This window comes from Microcaecilia unicolor, chromosome 11, assembly GCF_901765095.1.
Source record: "Microcaecilia unicolor chromosome 11, aMicUni1.1, whole genome shotgun sequence".
Classification (NCBI taxonomy): Eukaryota; Metazoa; Chordata; class Amphibia; order Gymnophiona; family Siphonopidae; genus Microcaecilia; species Microcaecilia unicolor.
The window spans coordinates 44,171,749-44,195,568 of NC_044041.1; the positions used below are offsets into that span (position 1 = coordinate 44,171,749).

The 23,820-nt window shown below is 48.3% G+C and overlaps 1 protein-coding gene across 1 annotated transcript in view; it reads left to right on the plus strand.

Annotated features, from left to right (window-relative positions):
• The window catches only part of TMEM132B (transmembrane protein 132B), a 495,209-nt gene that overhangs the window by 465,699 nt on the left and 5,690 nt on the right, over positions 1 to 23,820 (plus strand). Inside the window, exons 6-8 of the mRNA XM_030218391.1 lie at positions 1,949 to 2,154; positions 8,569 to 8,842; positions 20,779 to 20,970. Of these exons, the coding sequence (XP_030074251.1) occupies positions 1,949 to 2,154; positions 8,569 to 8,842; positions 20,779 to 20,970 (672 nt within the window). The remainder of the gene's footprint in view (positions 1 to 1,948; positions 2,155 to 8,568; positions 8,843 to 20,778; positions 20,971 to 23,820) is intronic.

The following is a 23,820-nucleotide window of genomic DNA, read 5'->3' on the forward strand; positions in this document are numbered from 1 at the left end:
CATCCAGGTGTTCACTGGCAAACTTCAGACGGGCCGTCACATGTGCCTTCCGGAGCAGGGGGACCTTGCGGGCACTGCAGGATTGCAATCCGTTATGTCGTAATGTGTTACCAATGGTTTTCGTGGTGACAGTGGTCCCAGCTGCCTTGAGATCATTGACAAGTTCCCCCCTTGTAGTTGTAGGCTGATTTCTAACCTTCCTCATGATCAAGGATACCCCACGAGGTGAGATTTTGCGTGGAGCCCCAGATCTTTGTCGATTGACAGTCATTTTGTACTTCTTCCATTTTCTTACTATGGCACCAACAGTTGTCTCCTTCTCGCCCAGCGTCTTACTGATGGTTTTGTAGCCCATTCCAGCCTTGTGCAGGTGTATGATCTTGTCCCTGACATCCTTAGACAGCTCCTTGCTCTTGGCCATTTTGTAGAGGTTAGAGTCTGACTGATTCACTGAGTCTGTGGACAGGTGTCTTTCATACAGGTGACCATTGCCGACAGCTGTCTGTCATGCAGGTAACGAGTTGATTTGGAGCATCTACCTGGTCTGTAGGGGCCAGATCTCTTACTGGTTGGTGGGGGATCAAATACTTATTTCCCTCTGCAGAATGCAAATAAATTCATATACTTTCCACAATGTGATTTTCCGGATTTAATTTGTGATGTGCTATCTCTCACTGTTACCAATAACCTACCCTTCAATTATGGGCTGCTCATGTCTTTGTCAGTGGGCAAACTTACAAAATCAGCAAGGGATCAAATACTTATTTCCACCACTGTATGTTAATCAGTGGTTTCAGGGGACTTAATATCCAATCCCGGATATAGATCTATGCGGCAATACACTGACACGTGTTTCGCTTCTGCTTTTTCAAGGCAAGCCTTGGTGTAAGGGGTGAAGAATTTGGGGGTCCTGTTACCCAGGTGCGCTGAAAAATGGCTTGCGATAGTGTAGGCACGTGTTTTGGACATGCGCAGATCCATTTTTCAGCACACCTATAAAAATGGCTTTTGTAAAATTTTGACCAAAAATGGATGCGCGGCAAAATGGAAAATTGACATGCATCCATTTTGGGACTGAGACCTTAGCGTCACCCATTGACTTAGCGATAAGGTCTCACGTGTTAACTGGGCGGTAATAGTCTATGCATGTCAAATTCTTTTGACCGCCCAGTAGTGCCGCGTGCCAGAAAATAATTTTTATTTTCTGGCACGCGTAGTGGACACACGTCAAAAATGAAATTACCACCTGGGCCACGCGGTAGATGGGCAGTAACTCGGAATTGGCACGTGTTGTGCGCGCATAGATGCTTACATGGCTTAGTAAAAGGTCCCCTAAGTAATCAGGTTTGAGGCTAAAAGGCGCTGTGCTACAAATGGCCTTACTGTGGGAAAAACCCAAGTAAGGGCATCTGAGGCCACTTTCTACTGCAGCTTAGTCAAAGGATTCCTAATTGTGAAGGGTAATTCTATATCTAGGTGTGCACGAGTACATATTCCCTTTTGGCATAAGTGCAGAGATAATTACTATGTTCATGCCTTAAGCACTATTATATAGGTGTGTGTGCGTGGGGCTCCCAGTTACACATATATGGCTAGGTTCTATATATGGTGCATAAAAAAATCTGCGTTGAACCCCCCTCCCCGCATAAGCGGTATTCTATAAGCCATGCCTAACATTCAGCATAGTTTATAGAATTAATGCTTACGCAGAAGAGGTCGCGCTTAAATTTAGCTGCGGCCATTTGCACCAACGCACCTAAAAAATGGAATTACCACCCAGGCCATGTGGTAGTTCCAAATTGACGCACATTGGACGCACGTAGGAGCCTATGCGCCTTAGTAAAAGGGCCCCTGAGCTTGGCTGAAAATTGACACTGCTGAAAATTGATCCATCATGAGCTTTTTTAAAACACTGTTTCACATAATAAACCCTCTAAAATTGTTTAAGGTTTCAGACAAATGCGATTCAATCTTCGTGAATGGCAAGGAAATGAAAAGCAAGGTGGATACCATCGTGAACTTCTCATACCAGCATTTTACCACCCAGCTCGAGGTGACAGTCTGGGCTCCAAGGCTTCCTTTACAGATAGAGATCTCGGATACAGAGCTCAGTCAGATCAAAGGCTGGAGGGTTCCTGTTTCTCCTAATAAAAGGTATGATGAAGTATAAAGGTAGAGGTATCACAGCGATGCTTAAGCATATAGAGGAAAATTTCCAGAAGTCTGTAGAACACTTATAAATAAGGAGTGCATGAATCATCCATATATATGTATTGAAATTTTAGCTACCTGAAATCATGCACACGAGTTCATAAAATGCATAAAGTTGACTATATAGAAAACAAAGCATGCCTAGGAATGTTCCAGTTTTAAGAATGCCTTACACTTTCAAATATTACATGTGTATTCAAAAGGTTAGAGGTCAGGCTGACTAAGAAATGTTGCAATGTGTGCCAACAGCATTCTGAATACACAAAATGGCGTTCTTAAGCAGCCTGGTCCCTAATGGTAATAAGTCGAGATACAGTTAGGGATCACAGCAGCCATTTTGGATCACAGGGCTGCGGAAGCAGGAGTGAGTGGGCATCACTCCTACTCGACAACAGGGACCCTTAGAAAGCTGAGTTTGGGGACAGCATAACTGGCCAATGAAAGTTTGATGTACATTGACTCTGGGCAAGTCACTTAACCCTCCATTGCCTGCCGCATTGAGCCTGCCAGGAGTGGGAAAGCGCGGGGTACAAATAAAATAAATAAATAAATAAATAAATAAATTGCAATGCAGCATTTAGATGTATACTTGCTGAAAATGCATGTAACTTTAATTGTATAGGGTCCAATATTCAAAAGGTTTATGCTCTTAGCAGTGGCGTACCAAGGACGAGGAAGTGGGGGCTGTCCACCCTGGGTGCAGGAAGCAAGGGGGTATGATGAGCAGTCGCGTGGCTGTCAGCTCTGGCGGTCCCCTGCCTCCTCTGATGTCAATTTCCTGTTCCAGGGCAGGGGACCAGCAGACCCGACAGCCTCACGACTGCTCAGCACACCCCCTTTCTTGAAAAAGGGAGGGCGGGAAGTGCCTGGAGGAGGGGATGCTCCGCCCCCCAGTGGCAACCAAGCTAAGTACACCACTGGCTTGTAGGGCCTTTGAGAGTTAATTTACTAGGGCTGAGTGGCTAATTTTTTAATTAAAATTTCACTAAGTTCTTAAATTTAGGAGCATAGAAAATGGGTGATAACAGGGGTAGATTTAGTAAGGGGAATAGAATTTACAAGCTCAATCCTGATTTTCAGCACTAAACTCAAATTAGGCTCATAAATCTATGCAAATGAATGGCAGGTCTAAATTTATGAGCACGACTTATAACCTCCTAAAATTAAGATGAATTTTCAGCTGAAAAGTTATGCTCCTAAATCTAGCTGAATATAGGGCACAAATTTAAGAGGCTAATTTAGGAGAATAAATTTAGGAGCTCAACATTTTCTGAATATTGGGCTCATCGGTTATAAACTTAGAGGGCAACTTTGTGATTGTGCACCTAAGCAGAATGTTAATGTATTAGGTAACACATATGCCAATAATTTAGGCATGACCATATATGCCAGCCATCGAGCTTGCTCAAATATATGCAACTTAGCATTTCCACCCACATTCTGCCTAGATTCCGCCCACGTCTACGCCCACCTGCAAACTACCTGCTCTTGCATTAAGGTGCCTCTTTATAGAATAGCGTATTGGTTCCCAAACCTGATCCTGGGGACACCCTGGCCAATCAGGTTTTCAGGAATTCCACAATGAATATTCATGAGAGAGATTTGCAAGCAGAGGAGGCAGCGCATGCAAATCTCTCTCATGAATATTCATTGTGGATAGCTTGAAAACCTGATTGGCTGGGGTGTCCCCAGGACCAGGTTTGGGAACCACTGGAATAGTGCATAGCTTGAATATTGGCATTTTTTGTGCATATACACACACGTGTGAGTGTATATGCCAATGTTCTGGTCATTTACTCGCATAGTTCACGCCTAAATGGTGGCACCTACTTTATAGCTAAACAGCAGCTGTGCCACTGAATATTCTCCTACCAGTTCCTAGATTTAGATTTAATAGATCTAAATGAAGTAAAAATAATGAACTTAACGGGGCTGATATTCAGACTGGGGGAGGTAGCTAGGCTGCCTTCACGGTCAGCAAGCCTAGATATTCAATGCCAGGCCATTTCTGGTGACTGGCATTGAATATCTGATTTATTTTTGGATGGTTTCAACTAAACCTGCCAGGTCGTTATTAAGAGCTGGCCAGTTAAGTTGAAACCAGCCAAAGATGGTCCTGCTATTTTGGCAGCCTAATTTGGCCACCGAACTTAGCTGGCAATACACTGAATATTAGTGGATAACCAGTTATATCACGTGATATAACTGGCCATAAGCACTAACCGGCGATATTCAGCTTTTTCTGCCTGGTTAAATGGTTTAACATAATCGTGAAGAGTGTCTGTACTGCCTGGGAGCTGATAGGCACCATTACTTCACTGCTGTCCAAATTAGAACCCCTGTCTAATATGATAAAAAGGCTTTATTTGTGCCACTCTGTACAATGTCCCGACATGGCCATGTTTATTTATTTATTCGTTGCATTTGTATCCCACATTTTCCCACCTATTTGCAGGCTCGATGTGGCTTACAATTTTCCGTCATGACTTAGGTCATTTCAGAATACATATACAATTGGTAATAGATATAGAACATGAATACTAAATGAACAGTTGGATAAAAAAAAGGAAAAAAAATATACAAATATTTCACCTCACTAGAGGCTGCGTCAGGGGCTAAAACAGCTATAGCAGTCCCAAAGGACACATACACACAATAGAGCTAAAATCCAATGAAAGCAGCAACAATCAGCCTTGTAGCTCGCAGGGTACATAGAAACGCAGCCTTTTTATCATATTAGACGTGTGTTCTGCTCTTCTTTGGACTGCTTTCTGCACTGCAGAACATTTTACAAAAGTACATAAGTATTGCCATACTGGGAAAGACCAAAGGTCCATCAAGCCCAGCATCCTGTTTCCAACAGTGGCCAATCCAGGTCACAAATACCTGACAAGATCCCAAAAAAGTGCAAAATATTCGATACTGCTAATCCCAGAAATAGTGGATTCTCCCCAAGTCCATTTAATAATGGTCTATGGACTTTTTCTTTAGGAATCCATCCAAACCTTTTTTAAACTCCGCTAAGCTAACTGCCTTTACCACATTCTCTGGCAACGAATTCCAGAGTTTAATTACACGTTGAGTGAAGAAATAATTTCTCCGATTCGTTTTAAATTTACTACATTGTAGCTTCATTGCATGTCCCCTAGTCCTAGTATTTTTGGAAAGCGTAAACAGATGCTTCACATCTACCCGTTCCACTCCACTCATTATTTTATAGACCTCTATCATATCTACCCTCAGCCGCCTTTTCTCCAAGCTGAATAGCCCTAGCCACTTTAGCCTTTCCTCATAGGGAAGTCGTCCCATCCCCTTTATTATTTTCGTCGCCCTTCTCTGCACCTTTTCTAATTTCACTATATTTTTTTTGAGATACAGCGACCAGAATTGAACACAATCAAGGTGCGGTCACACCATGGTGCGGTACAAAGGCATTATAACATCTTCATTCTTGTTTTCCATTCCTTTCCTAATAATACCTAACATTCTATTTGCTTTCTTAGCCGCAGCAGCACACTGGGCAGAAGGTTTCAACATATCATCAATGACGACACCTAGTTCCCTTTCTTAGTCGGTGACTCCTAACGTGGAACCTTGCATGACGTAGCTATAATTAGGGTTCCTCTTTCCTACATGCATCATTTTGCACTTGCTCACATTAAACGTCATCTGCCATTTAGACGCCCAGTTAGAACCCCTGACACATCCTTCAACAAGTATGAAAGTAAAAGCAGTTATATTTCTCTGGACAGCAAACATGGTATTTGGCTATTGGACTCCAGGACAAGGCACTGATGTAGACTAGTAGATTCTTGGGCTCATTTTCAAAAGAGAAGCGCGTCCATCTTTCGACACAAATCGGTAGATGGGCGTCCTTCTCCCAGGGTCGCCCAAATCATCATAATCGTAAGCCGATTTTGGGCGCCCTCAACTGCTTTCCGTCGCGGGGACGACCAAAGTTCCCAGGGTCGTGTCGGAAGCATAGCAAAGGCAGGACTGGGGCGTGCTTAACACATGGGCATCCTCGGCTGATAATGGAAAAAAGAAGGGCGTCCCTGATGAACACTTGGCCAACTTTACTTGGTCCTTTTTGTTTTTACGACCAAGCCACAAAAATGTGCCCTAAATGACTAGATGACCACCGGAGGGAATTGGGGATTACCTCCCCCTACTCCCCCAGTGGTCACTAACCCTCTCCCACCCTAAAACAAATGTTAAAATATTTTTTCTAGCCTCTATGCCAGCCTCAAATATCATACCCAGCTCCATGACAGCAGTATGCAGGTCCCTGGAGCAGTTTTAATGGGTACTGCAGTGCACTTCAGGCAGGCAGACCCAGCCCCCGCCCCCCCCCCCCCCACCTATTAAACTTGTGGTGGTAAATGTGAGCCCTCCAAAACCCACCAGAAATCCACTGTACCCACATCTAGGTGCCCCCCTTCAACCCTAAGGGCTATGGTAGTGGTGTACAGTTGTGGGGAGTGGGTTGTGGGGGAGGGGGGTTGTGGGGCTCAGCACCTGGCAGCTTTTTCTGAAGTCCACTGCAGTGCCCCCTAGGGTGCCCAGTTGGCATCCTGGCATGTGAGGGGGACCAGTTACTATGAATGCTGGCTCCTCCCATGACCATAGGGCTTGGATTTGGTCATTTCTGAGATGGGCGTCCTCGTGTTCCATTATCACCGAAAATCGGGGACGACCATCTCTAGGGAAGACCATCTCTAAGGTCGACCTAAATGTGGAGATCTGGGCGCCCCCGACTGTATTATCGAAACGAAAGATGGCCATCCATCTTGTTTCGATAATACAGGTTTCCCCGCCCCTTCGCGGGGACGTCCTGCGAGGACGCCCTCAGGAAAACTTGGGCGCCCCGTTCGATTATGCCCCTCTCTGTGATCATACTGTCATCAAGACATAGCTGAAAGTGGTAGCCTAAGGCTTCTGTTTCTTGAGGACCACATGTACTGAAGCATCATCTTTTAATAACAAGCCCCCTTTGTTTAAGCCCCCTCCCCCCAAGTCTTAAGACTGTTATCAAAACTCCAGAAATCAGATCTGCTGTTCTGAGATATATTCATTTTGTGGTCCCAGCTGTAATAAATATTGAAAAAAAAAACCAATAAAAATTAGCTGCCGCATCCCATGAAGAAAGCCATAGCACAATGGCGGAAATGTCGATTCCACTTATTCAGATGTGGCAAGACTCGGACAACTGCAACAATCATGACACCAGCTGCAGAAGCCTAAGAGTACATCAATAAACAGATTTAATGCAGCAAGGCAATGCCACAGCACAATGGCCAATGACCTTGACGCAGATAATCAATGAGGAGCAAGCAAAGAGTTCTACTAGCTCTCCACCCATGTACTGCACACTTTGGTCAGCACATTTGATTTAGGATACAGTTTTATACTTATGCATGACTGATGATATAGTAACTGCTCCAGTATGACTCACCTGTGAAGGGTAATTTTATAAAGAAAGACCCCTTTAGATTCCAATGTTACGACGTTATACAAGTTTTCTCATAATTTGTAGATTCATTGCCTAACAGTGTTGCATGATTGATACACATCAAAATAGTCACCAGGTGAACATAACAACATACATATTGGGTCAGACCAATGGTCCATCTAGCCCAGTATCCTGCTTCCAAAAGTGGTCAATCCAGGCCAGAAGTACCTGGCAGGAACCCAAATTCCACAATACCAATCCCAGGGCAAGTAGTGGCTTCTGCTTCCCCCATGTTTATCTCAATAGCAGACTGTGGACTTTTCCTCCAGGAAATTGTACAAACCTTTTTAAAACCTGGATACGCTAACTACTGTTACTGCATCTTCTGGTAATGAGTTCTAGAGCTTAACTATTTGTTGGCTGAAAAAAATATTTTCTCCTATTCATTTTAAAAGTATTACCATATAACTTAACTGAGTGTCCTCTAGTCTTAGCACTTTTTGAAAAAATTGATTCATGTTTAACCAATCTACACCACTAAGGATGACAGATCTTTTTCTTGGGGTCCACCTTAGGAGTCAGTACCCAATATCAGATAACTACGATTTGGATTATTTTTCCCAGTGTGAATCACTTTGTATTTGACCACATTAAATTTCATCTGCCATTTGGAAAAAAAAAGTCCAAACAACCTGAAAAATGTTGCCTTGTGGATAGCAATTAATTGTTCAGTGTATGGCTAGAATATTTGAACGTTGCATGACAATTTTAATTCTATCTTTAGGTGCATGTTTGCCTGTTGACATGTTTGAATTCAGTGCAAAAAAAAAAAAAAACAGGACAGGCAATGGCCTTGGAAATATTTTACAAACTGTAGAAATATAATCATATCTTTTTATTTTGAGGCCCACGAGGGAAAGTGAAGATGAAGAAGATGATGAGAAGAGAGGAAAAGGATGCAGCCTGCAGTATCAGCATTCCATGGTTCGAGTTTTAACACAATTTGTAACCGAGTCATCTGCTCAAGGAGGTCAACTGACCTATATGCTAGGTTCTGATTGGCAATTTGATATCTCAGATCTTGTCAGTGATTTCATGAAGGTGGAAGACTCCAAAATCGCCAAGCTGGAAGGTGGGAAGGTTCTTCTTGGCCGTGAGCCTGGGATAACCACTGTTCAGGTATGATTGGCAATGGGGAAAGGGTATGAAAAATAACAAACATTTTTTGAAAATGACAGTTCAGTCATAAATATAGTATTTATAATTATTTTCCTTTTACTGATGTGACACCCGAGTGAGGTTGAGGGTGATCCTGTGAAATAACACAGCTGGACAAAGGGAAATAAATGAAAACAAGTGTTTATTTAATTGAATCCTGAGGCCTGTTATGTCACAGGACCAGGAACACAAGACAGAATGCCTCTGTAGTTCAATAAGCAAGGCCTGAACACAGCCTGTGGCTGGTAGGGCGGTCCCACCCCAAACACAGCCTTTGAGTTTTTCTCGGTTCTTCTCCTAGTACTAGGGTCTGACTCCAGCCAGACCTAAGAGCAAGGCTTGCCAGTCTCAAACAAGAAGCAAAAATGGCATACCTCAGCCAGGTCACAATTCTTAAACATAGGTGGTGGTGGTGGTGTACACTGGAGTGTCAATTCCTTCTTCTCTCTGGTCCTCCTTAACCCAGTCAGGCCCTGTCTTATATACTTCCTGGTTTAGGCTCTACCCTTCCTCCCTGCTTATTTCTTCCCTGGGCGTGACTAGTGCTCTTAAGGTGGCTCAGGCTATTGAAGGGACTGATCTTAAGGGTAAGGGACAGAGTTCTATAAACCAGGGGCGTAGCCAGGCACCCAATTTTGGGTGGGCCTGGGCGCAACATGGGCGGGCAGAAGAACTCCGCCCTGTCCCACAAGTGATTTGGTCTCTCCCTCTCTTGCCTGCATGCCATATGGTCTCTCAAACATCTCTCCTCCCCTGCATACCTTTTAAGTAGCACATTTTCACCGGCAGCGAGCAGCAACTAATACACACTGCTCTTGTTGGCCCCACAGCCTTCCCTCGGACGCAACTTCCTGTTTCTGAATAGGCAGGAATATATCAGAGGGAGGACTGTAGGACCGGTGCAAACAGCATGTATCAGTCACTGCTCGCTGCAGGTGAAGATCCGCTATTTACAAGGTATGCAGGAGGGACAGTTGTTGGGAGTTTTTGGCTGGTAGGGCTTGGGGATCCCTGCCAGCCACTTCATAGGTATGCTGATACTGGGTGGGCTTGAGCCCAAAGTGGGCCCACCCGGGCCCACCCCTGGCTACGCCACTGCTATAAACCCCCTCACATGATTTAACAATTAGGCGGAAGAGAAGTATTCTGTTGGGAATGAGCGAGTGAGAGTGGAAGCTTGACTGTGTGGAAGGGAGAAGGACTTAAGAGGCAGAAATACCAAAAGAAAGAAATTGCACAATCTCACCAGAGGCAGGAAAGATTGTCATGTATAGTTTACAAGGGATATTGAATGAAATTAGATGTAGTTCATTCAATTTTATGTTACATTGCAATGAAGCTGGAATAATGTTCCTTAGTAGTCTGCACTTTTCTACTGGATGCTCTTTGTGTGTGTTGTGCTAAATAACATAAATAAACAAATTATCATCATCCAACTCCTGTAAATTTGTGTAGCTGAAAGATTGCAAATTTTAGGGGCCCTTTTACTAAGCAGTGCTAAAAGGTAGCCTGCACTATCCCCAGTGTGGTTCCTTCCCGCACACTAAGGCGACTTTTAGGCCTGCTGGGAAATGGCCGATTTTTCCATTTCTGTAATGGCTACGCGCTAAGGGGGCCCTTTTACTGAGCAGTCGTAAAAAGTGGCCTGCGGTAGTGTGGGCGTGTGTTTTTGGTGTGCGCTGGGCCATTTTTCTTATCTCACCTGGGGAAAAAAGCCGTTTTCAATGGGGCAGTAAATGACTATGCACTACAATTGAAAGTGGCACGCGGTAAGGGCTCACACACTACTCGTACGGTAATCATGCAGCATGAACTAATGAGGGTGCTCTGCCAATTACCGCCGGGTACCTGCACTATCCCAGCGGTAGTGCCGATTTGGCGTACACTACCCACGCGTTAACCCTACTACGACTTATTAAAAGGGCCCCTAATTTTCCCATTACCATGTGAGCGCTTACTAACGTCTATTTTGTGGCCAGTATGAGCTCACACGCTAATCACATGCTAATCAGTTAGCGTGCAGCAATGCAGCAAGAGCAAGCCTACTCTCTGCCCCCAGACCCGCCCCCATTAAAACTACTTTTTAGAGTGTGGGTAGCATGAGCACATGCAAAAACTACTGCAGGACACCTGAGCACACCCCACGATGTTGCATTAGTACTTACTGCAACTTAATAAAAGCACCCCGTAATGAGCTAACCAATAATGCATAACTTGCTTGTCATTATGTCCAACATAAATGCAGTTCTACAGTATTCAGTACCATGGTTAAACTGAGTAGCATGAATTTGACCATCTGAGTACCAGGGGCGTAGCCAGACAATCAATTTTGGGTGAGCCTGGGCCCAAGATAGGTGGGCAGAAGAACTCCGCCTTGTCCCACAAGTAATTTGGTCTCTCTCTCTCTCTTGTCTGCATGCCATATGGTCTATCAAACATCCCCCTCCCCCGAATACCTTTTAAATAGCAGATTTTCCCTGGCAATGAGCAGCAACTAATACACAGTGCTCATGTTGGCCCCACATAGGGTTACCATTCGTCCGGATTTCCCCGGACATGTCCTCTTTTTGAGGGCATGTCCGGGGCGTCCGGCGGATTTTGCCTGCACCCACGTTTGTCTGGATTTCTAGACAAACGTGGGTGCGGGCAGGCGCGTGCGTGTGGGCGGGTGATCGGCGCCGTGGGTCTGGTCTCCCGTCCCCTCCCCTTCCTTACCATGTTCCCTGGTGGTCTAGTGACGTCTTCAGGGCAGGAAAGAGCCCCCTCTTTCCTGCCCGGAGCGCTGCCTCGCTGTCTATCATCCTCCTCGGTCTGGCTGGGGATTCAAAATGGCCGCCGAGAGTTGAACTCTCGCGAGGCCGCTTCAACTCTCGGTGGCCATTTTGAATCCCCAGCCAGACCGAGGAGGATGCAGCAGGCAAGGGCAGGCAGCGCTCCAGGCAGGAAAGAGGGGGCTCTTTCCTGCCCCGAAGAGAAGACGCTACTAGACCACCAGGGCTAGATAGTAAGTGAGGGGGGGAGGGGACTATGTGACGGGGGGCGGGGAATAGGGGCGGAACGAGGACCCGAAGGGGGTGTGGCAGGGGCGGGGCATGAGGCGTGGCGGGGTGGGGCATGAGGCGTGGCGTGGCGGGGTATGGGGCGTGACATGTGTCCTCTTTTTCAGAGGACACAAAATGGTAACCCTAGCCCCACAGCCTTCCATCTGATGTAACTTCCTGTTTCTGCATAAGTAGGAATACATCAGAGGGAAGGCTGCAGGGCCAGTGCAAACAGTATGTATCAGTTGCTGCTTGTAGCAGGCAAAGATCTGCTGTTTAAAAGGTATGCAGGAGGGACAGTTGGGAGTTTTCAGCTGGTGGGGCTTGGGAATTCCTGCCAGCCACATTAGAGATGTGCTGCTATTGGGCAGGCCTGAACCCAAAGTGGATGCCCACCCTTGGCTACGCCACTGCTAAGTACAACATGAAGGTTAAGCTACTGTACTTGTGAGCATTGTTCCCTCTAAGCTGAGTGGAAGTCTTCCAACTGCATTGTTGCCAGTGTGTGTGTATGTGTGTGTGTGTGGGGGGGGGGGGGGGGGGGGGGGGAGCTTCAATATTGTTTCAATTGTTAGTGACAGGCAGGTTCTCTGGAGTCTTGCAGAGCTTGCCTGTCCCTCACTATTGAAAATGTTGATACTGAAACAGCAGCTCTCGCTGGCAGGACTATTAAGTGGAGGACTCCCACTCAGCTTAGAGGGAACAATGCTTGTGAGATCACTTGCACATCAGACAGGATATTGGACCTACTGCAGATTTAAAAAAACAAAACAAAACAAATGGGTCAATATTCAAAGCGATCTAACTGGCCAGAAATGGCTCCTGGCTGGTTTAATCGTCTGTTTGGGGTCAACCAGTCATTTTCAGCACTTGACCGGTTACCACTGATGGAAATGTCCAGTTAGTGCCTATGTCAAAACCAGCTATTTTGGGGGCACTTAACTGCCCAAGGTAACTGCATAAAAGTCAGGTCTATCTTTATTTCTCCGAGGACAAGCAGGCTGCTTGTTCTCACTGATGGGTGACGTCCACGGCAGCCCCTCCAATCGGAAACTTCTCTAGCAAAGTCCTTTGCTAGTCCTCGCGCGCCCGCGCGCACCGCGCATGCGCGGCCGTCTTCCCGCCCGAAACCGGCTCGAGCCGGCCAGTCTTCTTTTGTCCGCACTCGGTACGGTCGTGTTTTCGCCGTGTCGAGCCCCGGAAAGTCGACCTCGCGCGTCCAAATTTATTTTGACGTGTTTTTCTTCGGAAAAGTCTTTTCAAGTGTCGGGAAGTGCTCCGAAAACCCCCCCCGGGTTTCGTGTTAATCCTCCCCGTACTCCCAGCTTTTTGCCCCGATAAGTTTTCTTTCGTTGTCGGGGTAGGCCTCTTTTCGGCCTCGGTCGAGATTTTCTCCCTTACAAATTTTTTGGTGCTCTTTTTCCGTCATTTCGGACTTTGATTTCGCCGGCGCGATTTTTCCGCCCATGACATCGAAGCCTTCCAGCGGCTTCAAGAAGTGCACCCAGTGCGCCCGGGTTATCTCGCTCACTGATCGACACTCGTCGTGTCTTCAGTGTCTGGGGGCCGAGCACCGCCCTCAGAACTGCAGTCTGTGTTCCCTGCTTCAAAGGCGGACTCAGGTAGCGAGACTAGCCCAGTGGAACGTGTTGTTCTCGGGCTCTTCGTCGGCATCGGCACCGGGATCTTCGAGTGCATCGACGTCGTCAGCGTCCAGACCATCTTCCTCGGCCACCCCTGCATCAAGTGCATCGAGACATCGGGCCTCTGCATCGGCGCCGAGACATCGGATAGCTGCATCGACGTCGGTGGTACCGGGACCTCGTCTGCTGATGTCGTCGGACGGTGGTGCATCGTCAGGAGTGCAGGTGAGGGCTGTCCATTCCCCTGCTGGTGGCGGTGAGCCTTCGGGTGGGTCTCCTCCTACCCTGAGGGCTCCTGCGGTACAGCCCCCCCGAGACCGACCTCCTTCGGCCTCGGCCCCGAGGATGCGACGGCTGGATTCTACGTCCTCCTCGTCGGTGCCGGGGAGCTCCGGTGACATGCTTCGGAAGAAATCGAAGAAGCATCGACACCGGTCGCCTCCCCGAGTCGGCACCGAGAGCTCTGGGTCGCCGAGGGAGTCGGCACCCAGCAGGCATCGGCACCGAGAGAACCGCTCACCCTCTGTTCAAGAGGTGTCGATGCGCTCCACTCTGGACAGCCCGGAACAGCCTCCTCGCCCGGAACAGGTTCTGACGTCGACGCCTGCATCTACCTCTTTGCCTTTCTCTGCAGCCACTCTGAACGAGAGCCTCCGGGCCGTTCTCCCAGAGATTCTGGGAGAGCTGTTGCGCCCTTCCCCTCCGGTACCGGCGGTGCTTGCGCCTCCGGTACCGTCGAGCGTGGCGCCGGCTGGCCCATCACCCGGGGTGAGGTCCCCGACGTCGGTACCGCGTGCGGTGCCGACTGCGGCCACCTCCCAGGAGGGCTCCCCGACTACGTCGGCGGAGGGAGCTTCGCCGATGCGGGCCAGGGAGTCTACCTCTCGACGCCCCCATCGTGGACGTGGCTCCACCGAGTCGAGCCGGGCGAGGTTGCAGACACAGGTTCGTGAACTTGTGACTGACACCGAGGGTGAGGCCTCGTGGGAGGAAGAGGAAGACCCCAGATATTTCTCTGACGAGGAGTCTGAGGGTCTTCCTTCTGATCCCACTCCCTCTCCTGAGAGACAGCTTTCTCCTCCTGAGAGTCTGTCTTTCGCTTCCTTTGTCCGGGAGATGTCTACGGCCATCCCCTTCCCGGTGGTTGTGGAGGACGAGCCCAGGGCTGAAATGTTTGAGCTCCTGGACTATCCTTCTCCACCTAAGGAAGCGTCCACTGTTCCCTTGCACCATGTCCTAAAAAAGACATTGCTTGCGAACTGGACCAAGCCACTAACTAATCCCCACATCCCCAAGAAGATCGAGTCCCAGTACCGGATCCATGGGGACCCAGATCTGATGCGCACCCAGTTGCCTCATGATTCTGGAGTTGTGGATCTGGCCCTAAAGAAGGCTAAGAGTTCTAGGGAGCATGCTTCGGCGCCCCCGGGCAAGGACTCTAGAACCTTAGACTCCTTTGGGAGGAAGGCCTACCATTCCTCTATGCTCGTGGCCAAAATCCAGTCTTACCAGCTCTACACGAGCATACACATGCGGAACAATGTGCGGCAGTTGGCGGGCTTGGTTGATGCTCTCCCCCCCGAGCAGGCCAAGCCTTTTCAGGAGGTGGTCAGGCAGCTGAAGGCGTGCAGGAAATTCCTGGCCAGAGGGGTGTATGACACCTTTGATGTTGCGTCCAGGGCCGCTGCTCAAGGTGTGGTGATGCGCAGGCTCTCATGGCTGCGTGCCGCCGACCTGGAGAATAGACTCCAGCAGCGGATTGCGGACTCGCCTTGCCGTGCGGATAACATTTTTGGAGAGAAAGTCGAACAGGTGGTAGAGTCTCTCCACCAGCGGGACACCGCATTCGACAAGTTCTCCCGCCGGCAGCCTTCAGCATCTACCTCTACAGGTAGAAGATTTTTCGGGGGAAGGAAGACTGTTCCCTACTCTTCTGGTAAGCGTAGGTACAATCCTCCTTCTCGACAGCCTGCGGCCCAGGCTAAGCCCCAGCGCGCTCGCTCTCGTCAGCAGCGTGCGCCTCAGCCAGGCCCCTCGGCTCCCCAGCAAAAGCAAGGGGCGAGCTTTTGACTGGCTCCAGCAGAGCATAGCCGACATCCAAGTGTCAGTGCCGGGCGACCTACCAGTCGGGGGGAGGTTGAAAGCTTTTCACCAAAGGTGGCCTCTAATAACCTCCGATCAGTGGGTTCTCCAAATAGTCCGGCAAGGATACACCCTCAATTTGGCCTCAAAACCTCCAAATTGTCCACCGGGAGCTCAGTCGTACAGCTTCCAGCACAAGCAGGTACTTGCAGAGGAACTCTCCGCCCTTCTCAGCGCCAATGCGGTCGAGCCCGTGCCATCCGGGCAAGAAGGGCTGGGATTCTATTCCAGGTACTTCCTTGTGGAAAAGAAAACAGGGGGGATGCGTCCCATCCTAGACCTAAGGGCCCTGAACAAATATCTCGTAAAAGAAAAGTTCAGGATGCTTTCCCTGGGCACCCTTCTCCCCATGATTCAGCAAAACGATTGGCTATGCTCTCTGGACTTGAAGGATGCCTACACACACATCCCGATACTGCCAGCTCACAGACAGTATCTGCGATTTCAGTTGGGCACACGCCACTTCCAGTACTGTGTGCTACCCTTTGGGCTCGCCTCTGCGCCCAGGGTGTTCACAAAGTGCCTAGCTGTGGTAGCAGCGGCACTTCGCAGGCTGGGGGTGCACGTGTTCCCATATCTCGACGATTGGCTGGTGAAGAACACATCCGAGGCAGGAGCCCTGCAGTCCATGCAGATGACTATTCGCCTCCTGGAGCTACTGGGGTTTGTGATAAATTATCCAAAGTCCATCTTCTCCCAGTGCAGAAACTCGAATTCATAGGAGCTCTGCTGGATTCTCGGACGGCTCGCGCCTATCTCCCAGAGACGAGGGCCAACAACTTGTTGTCCCTCGTCTCGCGGGTGCGAGCGTCCCAGCAGATCACAGCTCGGCAGATGTTGAGATTGCTGGGCCACATGGCCTCCACAGTTCATGTGACTCCCATGGCCCGTCTTCATATGAGATCTGCTCAATGGACCCTAGCCTCCCAGTGGTATCAGGCTGCTGGGGGTCTAGAAGACGTGATCCACCTGTCCACGAGTTTTCTCGAATCCCTGTATTGGTGGACAATCTGGTCCAATTTGACTCTGGGACGTCCTTTCCAAATTCCTCAGCCACAAAAAGTGCTGACAACGGATGCGTCTCTCCTGGGATGGGGAGCTCATGTCGATGGGCTTCACACCCAAGGAAGTTGGTCCCTCCAGGAACGCGGTCTACAGATCAATCTCCTGGAGTTGCGAGCGATCTGGAACGCTCTGAAGGCTTTCAGAGAACGGCTGTCCCATCAAATTATCCAAATTCAGACAGACAACCAGGTTGCCATGTACTATGTCAACAAGCAGGGGGGCACCGGATCTCGCCCCCTGTGTCAGGAAGCCGTCAGCATGTGGCTCTGGGCTCGCCGTCTCGGCATGGTGCTCCAAGCCACATATCTGGCAGGCGTAAACAACAGTCTGGCCGACAGACTGAGCCGGATTATGCAACCTCACGAGTGGTCGCTCAACTCCAGAGTGGTGCGCCAGATCTTCCAAGCGTGGGGCACCCCCTTGGTGGATCTCTTCGCATCTCGAGTGAACCACAAAGTCCCTCAGTTCTGTTCCAGACTTCAGGCCCCCGGCAGACTGGCATCGGATGCCTTCCTCCTGGATTGGGGGGAGGGCCTGCTGTATGCTTATCCTCCCATACCTCTGGTGGGGAAGACTTTGTTGAAACTCAAGCAAGACCGAGGCACCATGATTCTGATTGCGCCTTTTTGGCCGCGTCAGATCTGGTTCCCTCTTCTTCTGGAGTTATCCTCCGAAGAACCGTGGAGATTGGAGTGTTTTCCGACCCTCATCACGCAGGACGAAGGGGCTCTTCTGCATCCCAGCCTCCGGTCCCTGGCTCTCACGGCCTGGATGTTGAGAGCGTAGACTTTGCCTCTTTGGGTCTGTCAGAGGGTGTCTCCCGCATCTTGCTTGCTTCCAGGAAAGATTCCACTAAGAGAGTTACTTCTTTCTGTGGAGGAGGTTTGCCGTCTGGTGTGACAGCAAGGCCCTAGCTCCTCGCTCTTGTCCTACACAGACCCTGCTTGAATACCTTCTGCACTTGTCTGAGTCTGGTCTCAAGACCAACTCTGTAAGAGTTCACCTTAGCGCAATCAGTGCATACCATTACCATGTGGAAGGTAAGCCGATCTCAGGACAGCCTTTAGTTGTTCGCTTCATGAGAGGTTTGCTTTTGTCAAAGCCCCCTGTCAAGCCTCCTACAGTGTCATGGGATCTCAATGTCGTTCTCACCCAGCTGATGAAACCTCCTTTTGAGCCACTGAATTCCTGCCATCTGAAGTACTTGACCTGGAAGGTCATTTCTTGGTGGCAGTTACTTCAGCTCGTAGAGTCAGTGAGCTTCAGGCCCTGGTAGCCCAGGCCCCTTACACCAAATTTCATCATAACAGAGTAGTCCTCCACACTCACCCTAAGTTCTTGCCAAAGGTCGTGTCGGAGTTCCATCTGAACCAGTCAATTGTCTTGCCAACATTCTTTCCCCGTCCTCATTCCTGCCCTGCTGAACGTCAGCTGCACACATTGGACTGCAAGAGAGCATTGGCCTTCTATCTGGAGCGGACACAGCCCAACAGACAGTCCGCCCAATTGTTTGTTTCTTTTGATCCCAATAGGAGGGGAGTGGCTGTAGGGAAACGCACCATATCCAATTGGCTAGCAGATTGCATTTCCTTCACTTACGCCCAGGCGGGGCTGGCTCTTGAGGGTCATGTCACGGCTCATAATGTTAGAGCCATGGCAGCGTCGGTAGCCCACTTGAAGTCAGCCTCTATTGAAGAAATTTGCAAAGCTGCGACGTGGTCATCTGTCCACACATTCACATCTCATTACTGCCTGCAGCAGGATACCCGACGCGATAGTCGGTTCGGGCAGTCAGTTCTTCAGAACCTGTTTGGGCTTTAGGATCCAACTCCACCCCCCGAGGGCCCTGTTTGTTCTGTTCCAGGCTGCACTCTCAGTTAGTTGGTAAATTTTTTAGGTCAATCTCAGTTATGTCCTCGCCGTTGCAAGGCCCAATTGACCATGGTTGTTGTTTTGAGTGAGCCTGGGGGCTAGGGATACCCCATCAGTGAGAACAAGCAGCCTGCTTGTCCTCGGAGAAAGCGAATGCTACATACCTGTAGAAGGTATTCTCCGAGGACAGCAGGCTGATTGTTCTCACAAACCCGCCCGCCTCCCCGTTGGAGTTGTGTCTTCCCTTGAAGTGTATTGTCTTGCTACATACTGGACTGGCCGGCTCGAGCCGGTTTCGGGCGGGAAGACGGCCGCGCATGCGCGGTGCGCGCGGGCGCGCGAGGACTAGCAAAGGACTTTGCTAGAGAAGTTTCCGATTGGAGGGGCTGCCGTGGACGTCACCCATCAGTGAGAACAATCAGCCTGCTGTCCTCGGAGAATACCTTCTACAGGTATGTAGCATTCGCTTTGGTGCCCCATAGCCAGTTAAGTGCAAACCTGGGAATTCAATGCTGAAGCATTGTCCGCATTGCCTGGCATTGAGTTTCCAGACATAATGCTGCTGCTGGTCAGCAAAACGCTTAGTGCCACCGGCTGAATATTGGGTCCAAATTGGATAAAACATACATTTGCTAGAATAGCTGCACCTGCAACTGAGCAGTGATTTAATATTTTCTCTACAATGTCATGTTTAATTAAATCAACTTATTCTACAGAACGTTTTAGAAAGTAGGGAACACTTTTAAAAAATCTTGCATTAAAACCAAACCACTGTCATGCAAATATTTTTAGAAGCAATGTATAAATTTAGAAAACATATCTAGTTTCCTATCTTCAATTCTTAGACTTGTTAATCCAATAAAACCGTGTTCTCAAGCCATTCCTGGAGTAACCCCCAGGCAGTCTGGTTTTTCAGAATATTCATAATAAGCATACATGAGCTAGATTAACATGCAGTGGAGGAGGTGCATGCAAATCTCCCTTATGCATATTTATTGATATACCTCCAGATTCTATATAGCGTGCCTAGAGAAAACAAGGGGCTGCTGAGTAGGACTCATGCAGAGGAGGACACCCATCACAAAAGCTGAAAAAACATCAGGGACCTCCTTTTTTTTTTTTTTTTCTTGAGTGAAAGACATCCAAATGCCTAACAATTGGACTTCTTTCACACAAACAAAAAAAGTTTTGTTTTAGCACTAAACTGCTGTTTTTCTTTTCATGTGCTGATTTCCTTGTAGCAGAACAGCTCTGACCCCTTCCCCCCAGACATTTTTCTGCAGTCACAGTAGGGAGCTCCCTACAAAATCAAAGGCAAAAGCATTTAAAGCCTCCTCAGAGCCCCTGCACCACCCACTCTACCAATTAGTGTATCTGGAGTGAGATTGTCCCTGACCAGCACCTGGACATTTTCCTTCAGCTTTTGTGATGGGCGTCCTTCTTGGACGTGTTTTTCTTACATGCCTGATATGACCACAGACATAGAGGTTCTCTCAACATTCTCCTCGTCCCCTCCAAGATTGTTTTCAGCTTGCGTCCCCTCCTCCCCTAAGATCGGGACCTGTGAGGACGTCCAAATCAAAACTATTTGGACGTCCCTCCCGCCAGGTCTCTCTCAGCCAATCACAGCGCGTTTAGCTGAAACTGGTGACAGCTAAATACGCTGTGATTGGCTGAGAAAGACCTGGAGGGAGGGATGTCCAAATAGTTTTGTTTTGGACGTCCTCGCACGTCCTGATCCTGGGGGGGGGGCGCCCATCACAAAAGCTGAAGGGAAACCTCCAGTGCTCGTCAGGGACGTCCTTTTTTTGTGAAGGACGTCTTTGGCATGCAGAGCAGCCAGCATAACGATTGGCTGCTCTGCACATGCTCAGCTGGCCGACTGGAAGGAAGGAAATCGTGTGCAAATGAGCTAACAGCGAGCAGCTCATTTGCATGCGATTTCCTTCATGCATGCTCTTTCCTTACCGATTCGCTAAGGGATGGGTAAGGAAAGGGCTCGTTACGTGGAGTTAGTGCATCTGGCCCTGAATAATGTACAAGCAAGGTCAGTTGCATGATTTGGAAAGTAATGAATTGCAGTTTGCTTACCAGAACAAATAAAATGTTCAATTTCTTATTTTCCCATTGTAAGGTTCTGTCTCCTCTGTCTGATTCCATCCTGGCTGAGAAAACTGTGACTGTGCTAGATGACCGAGTAACGATCATAGACCTCGGAGTTCAGCTCGTTGCTGGCTTGTCTTTATCTTTGCAAGGAAGCAAAGAAAATAAAAGAGCAATCGTCACCACCGCATCTGCCCATGATATTCTTCGTGTCCCCAAACAGGTATTATTCACGCTCTCTCTTGTAAAGAATGGAGCAGCTGAGGGGGAGATGCACAGAACTCTGTTGCTGTTCTCTACAGCGCCGGAAAATACTGAGTGGAGCACCGATATTTTTTTTTTAAGCGACTAATGCTCAACACTAACAGCATGCAAATTATATGCACACTGTTAGTGTTCTGCATTGGTTGGAAAAGGGCTCAGAACTTCCTGGTGCATACCCACAAGAGCTGTGTGGTACACGCAGCCCTGGTGCGCATGTCTAGTGAAGGGGGGAGGAAGCAAGAAAACTTTTCAGCAGTGGCTGGAAGTCAGAAGCAACAGAGTAAGTGTGCGGGGGAGAGAATTTGAGATTGAGCCCTGATGCAAGCGCAGTGATGCCGAAACATGGCCCATGTTGGGTCATTTTCATGTATATTGTTATTTTTTAATTTTTTAATTTTTATGTGAATAAATATACAGTTGTTGGTATCCTCATCCACTCTCCTCACTTTTTGTTTATATCCCACGGTTTCGTGAGGGTTTTTACCTCCTTTTTTGTTTTTGCTTTGGTCCTTGAAGAACACACATCTATCTGTTTGTCCCAATCTTGAAAGCTCCTTGTCCTGTTTGCTTGCTTTTTTTTTTGTTGTTGCTTTGACCCTCTCCGTTGTACGCTGTAGGCACATAGAGGGACACTTATGCCAGCCACAGAGCTGGTGTAAATGCTCACGTCTAGATTCAGGAGATACACGGATAATGTAATATTCTATTCTATAAGTGACGTAGGTAATTGTGTGACCCCTGCCCACACTCCACTCAGACTCTGCCCAGGTGAAGGCCCACCTGCAAATTACACACTATCAATGAGATGCACATAGTTACAGAAAAGCACGTGGCCAGATTGTTGGTATACACACGTGTATGTGTTCACATACGCCCAAGTATGACTTGAATACCAGCATTTACACACATGCTTGATGCCTAATTTTAGGCAGCGCCTCATAGAATTGTTTCCTAAGATCATGGCAAATAACATGGATGAACCACTGAGGCAACAGTTAACTCATGTGTTAATTTCATGGGGCAGTCTATGTCCATTCCCACCCCCTTTCACCGCTATTCATTTAATGCATGAATTAGCATGAACTCAGTGTTAAGTTATTCCGCCCAATATGTAAAACCATTTAACCTCCCAGGAATGACTCCTAGCTGGTTAAATAGCACATAACTGGCTTTCTGGCAGTATTCAGTGGGAGATAGATGATTGTCTCCCATTGAATATTGCCGGTTAGCACTTAGCGGATAGCCGGTTTTATCGTGCGTTATAACCAGCTATCCGCCAATATTCAGCACATCACTGGCTAAGTTTGGCGGCCAAATTAGGCTGCCAAAATAGCTGGAATATCTTTGGCCAGTATAAACTTAACTAGCCAGCGCTGAATATCAGTTTGGTTGGTTAAATTTAAACTGGCCAAAAAACACCTGGATATTCAATGCCGGTCATCGGAAACAGCCCAGCATTGAATATCCAGGCTTAGCGCCAACAGCGGGAGGCAGTCTGGCTATCTCCCGCAGTCTGAATATAGGCCCCATTGCATCTTATGCAAGTCCTGGCTGAATATCAGCCAAGATCTGCATAAGGGCCAGTGGGCTGACGCAGTCCGGTAAGCCATTGATATTCAATGCCAGTGCCTGATCACAGCCCAGTATTGAATACTGTGGCCTAATTCTGCCCACGGTGATCAGTGTTTAGAAAATATATTAGAGGGCAACTGAAATGAGGAGTTTCAGTTTGGCTAAAACCAAATCTGCATCAGAAATTTGCCGTACAGATTTGGCAGCATGCCCTTCTGACCAAAAGTAGGCTACATGCCCCCTAGCCCCCCCCCCCCCGACCATATGTTATTGCCTTCCCATCACTTGTAGGCCCTCCCCAGACCTACTATAGAAGCTCTGGTGGTCTAGTTGCCTCATTGGGGCAATAGCAGACCACACTCTTGCTGCTGACCATGCTGTCTTCATGTTCAGAATGGCTGCCGAGCCGTCCTGTGGCAGTCTCATGAGGTTCTGGCAGCCATTTTGACATTGGAACTGCCACAGGCAGAAGCGAACTCCCTGGCAGCCATTTTGACTATGGATAGGGTTACCATATGGCTCCAGAAAAAGGAGGACGGATTGAGCCAGCCGGGTTTTACTTCCATTGCTTTCAATGGAAGTAATTGAGCCAGCCGGGTTTTACTTCCATTGCTGGAAAGCAATGAAAGTAAAACCCGGCTGGCTCAATCCGTCCTCCTTTTTCTGGAGCCATATGGTAACCCTACCTGTGGAGCCGGCATGGGCAGGAGCAAGTGGGGATCACTCTTGCCCCAATGAGGCCACTAGAACACCAGGGCTTCTAAGGTAGGATGGTGAGGGTCTATGGGCATTAGGAGGGTAGCAACAATCAGTTGGGGGGGGGGCAGTGGAGATGACTTTCAGTTGAAGGGGGCCTGCTTTCTGTCTGGTGAAGGGGGGGGGGGGCATGCAAGCCTGCTTTTGGTCAGGGGGAGAAGTTTTGGTTTCAGCCCAATGGCTCAATCCAGATTTTGGTCTAGTCTTAGCACTGAAGCCAAAAGCAGATTTTGGGCCGGTTACTGCTCTGAAGCTGAAACCAAAACCAAACTTTTGTGAACCTCAAGCACATATGCATAAATACCAGCATATAAATGCCAATATTCCAGCTATGCATTATTGTATACAATGGAACCTAAATGCACAGTGCATAGTTTGAAAGTGGGTGTACACATGGGCGGAGTCTGGAGAAAGCATGGGCGGATCTCCTCTGGAACCGATTTTTAAAAAAGGTTCCAGAGGAGATCCAGGAAATTATAGA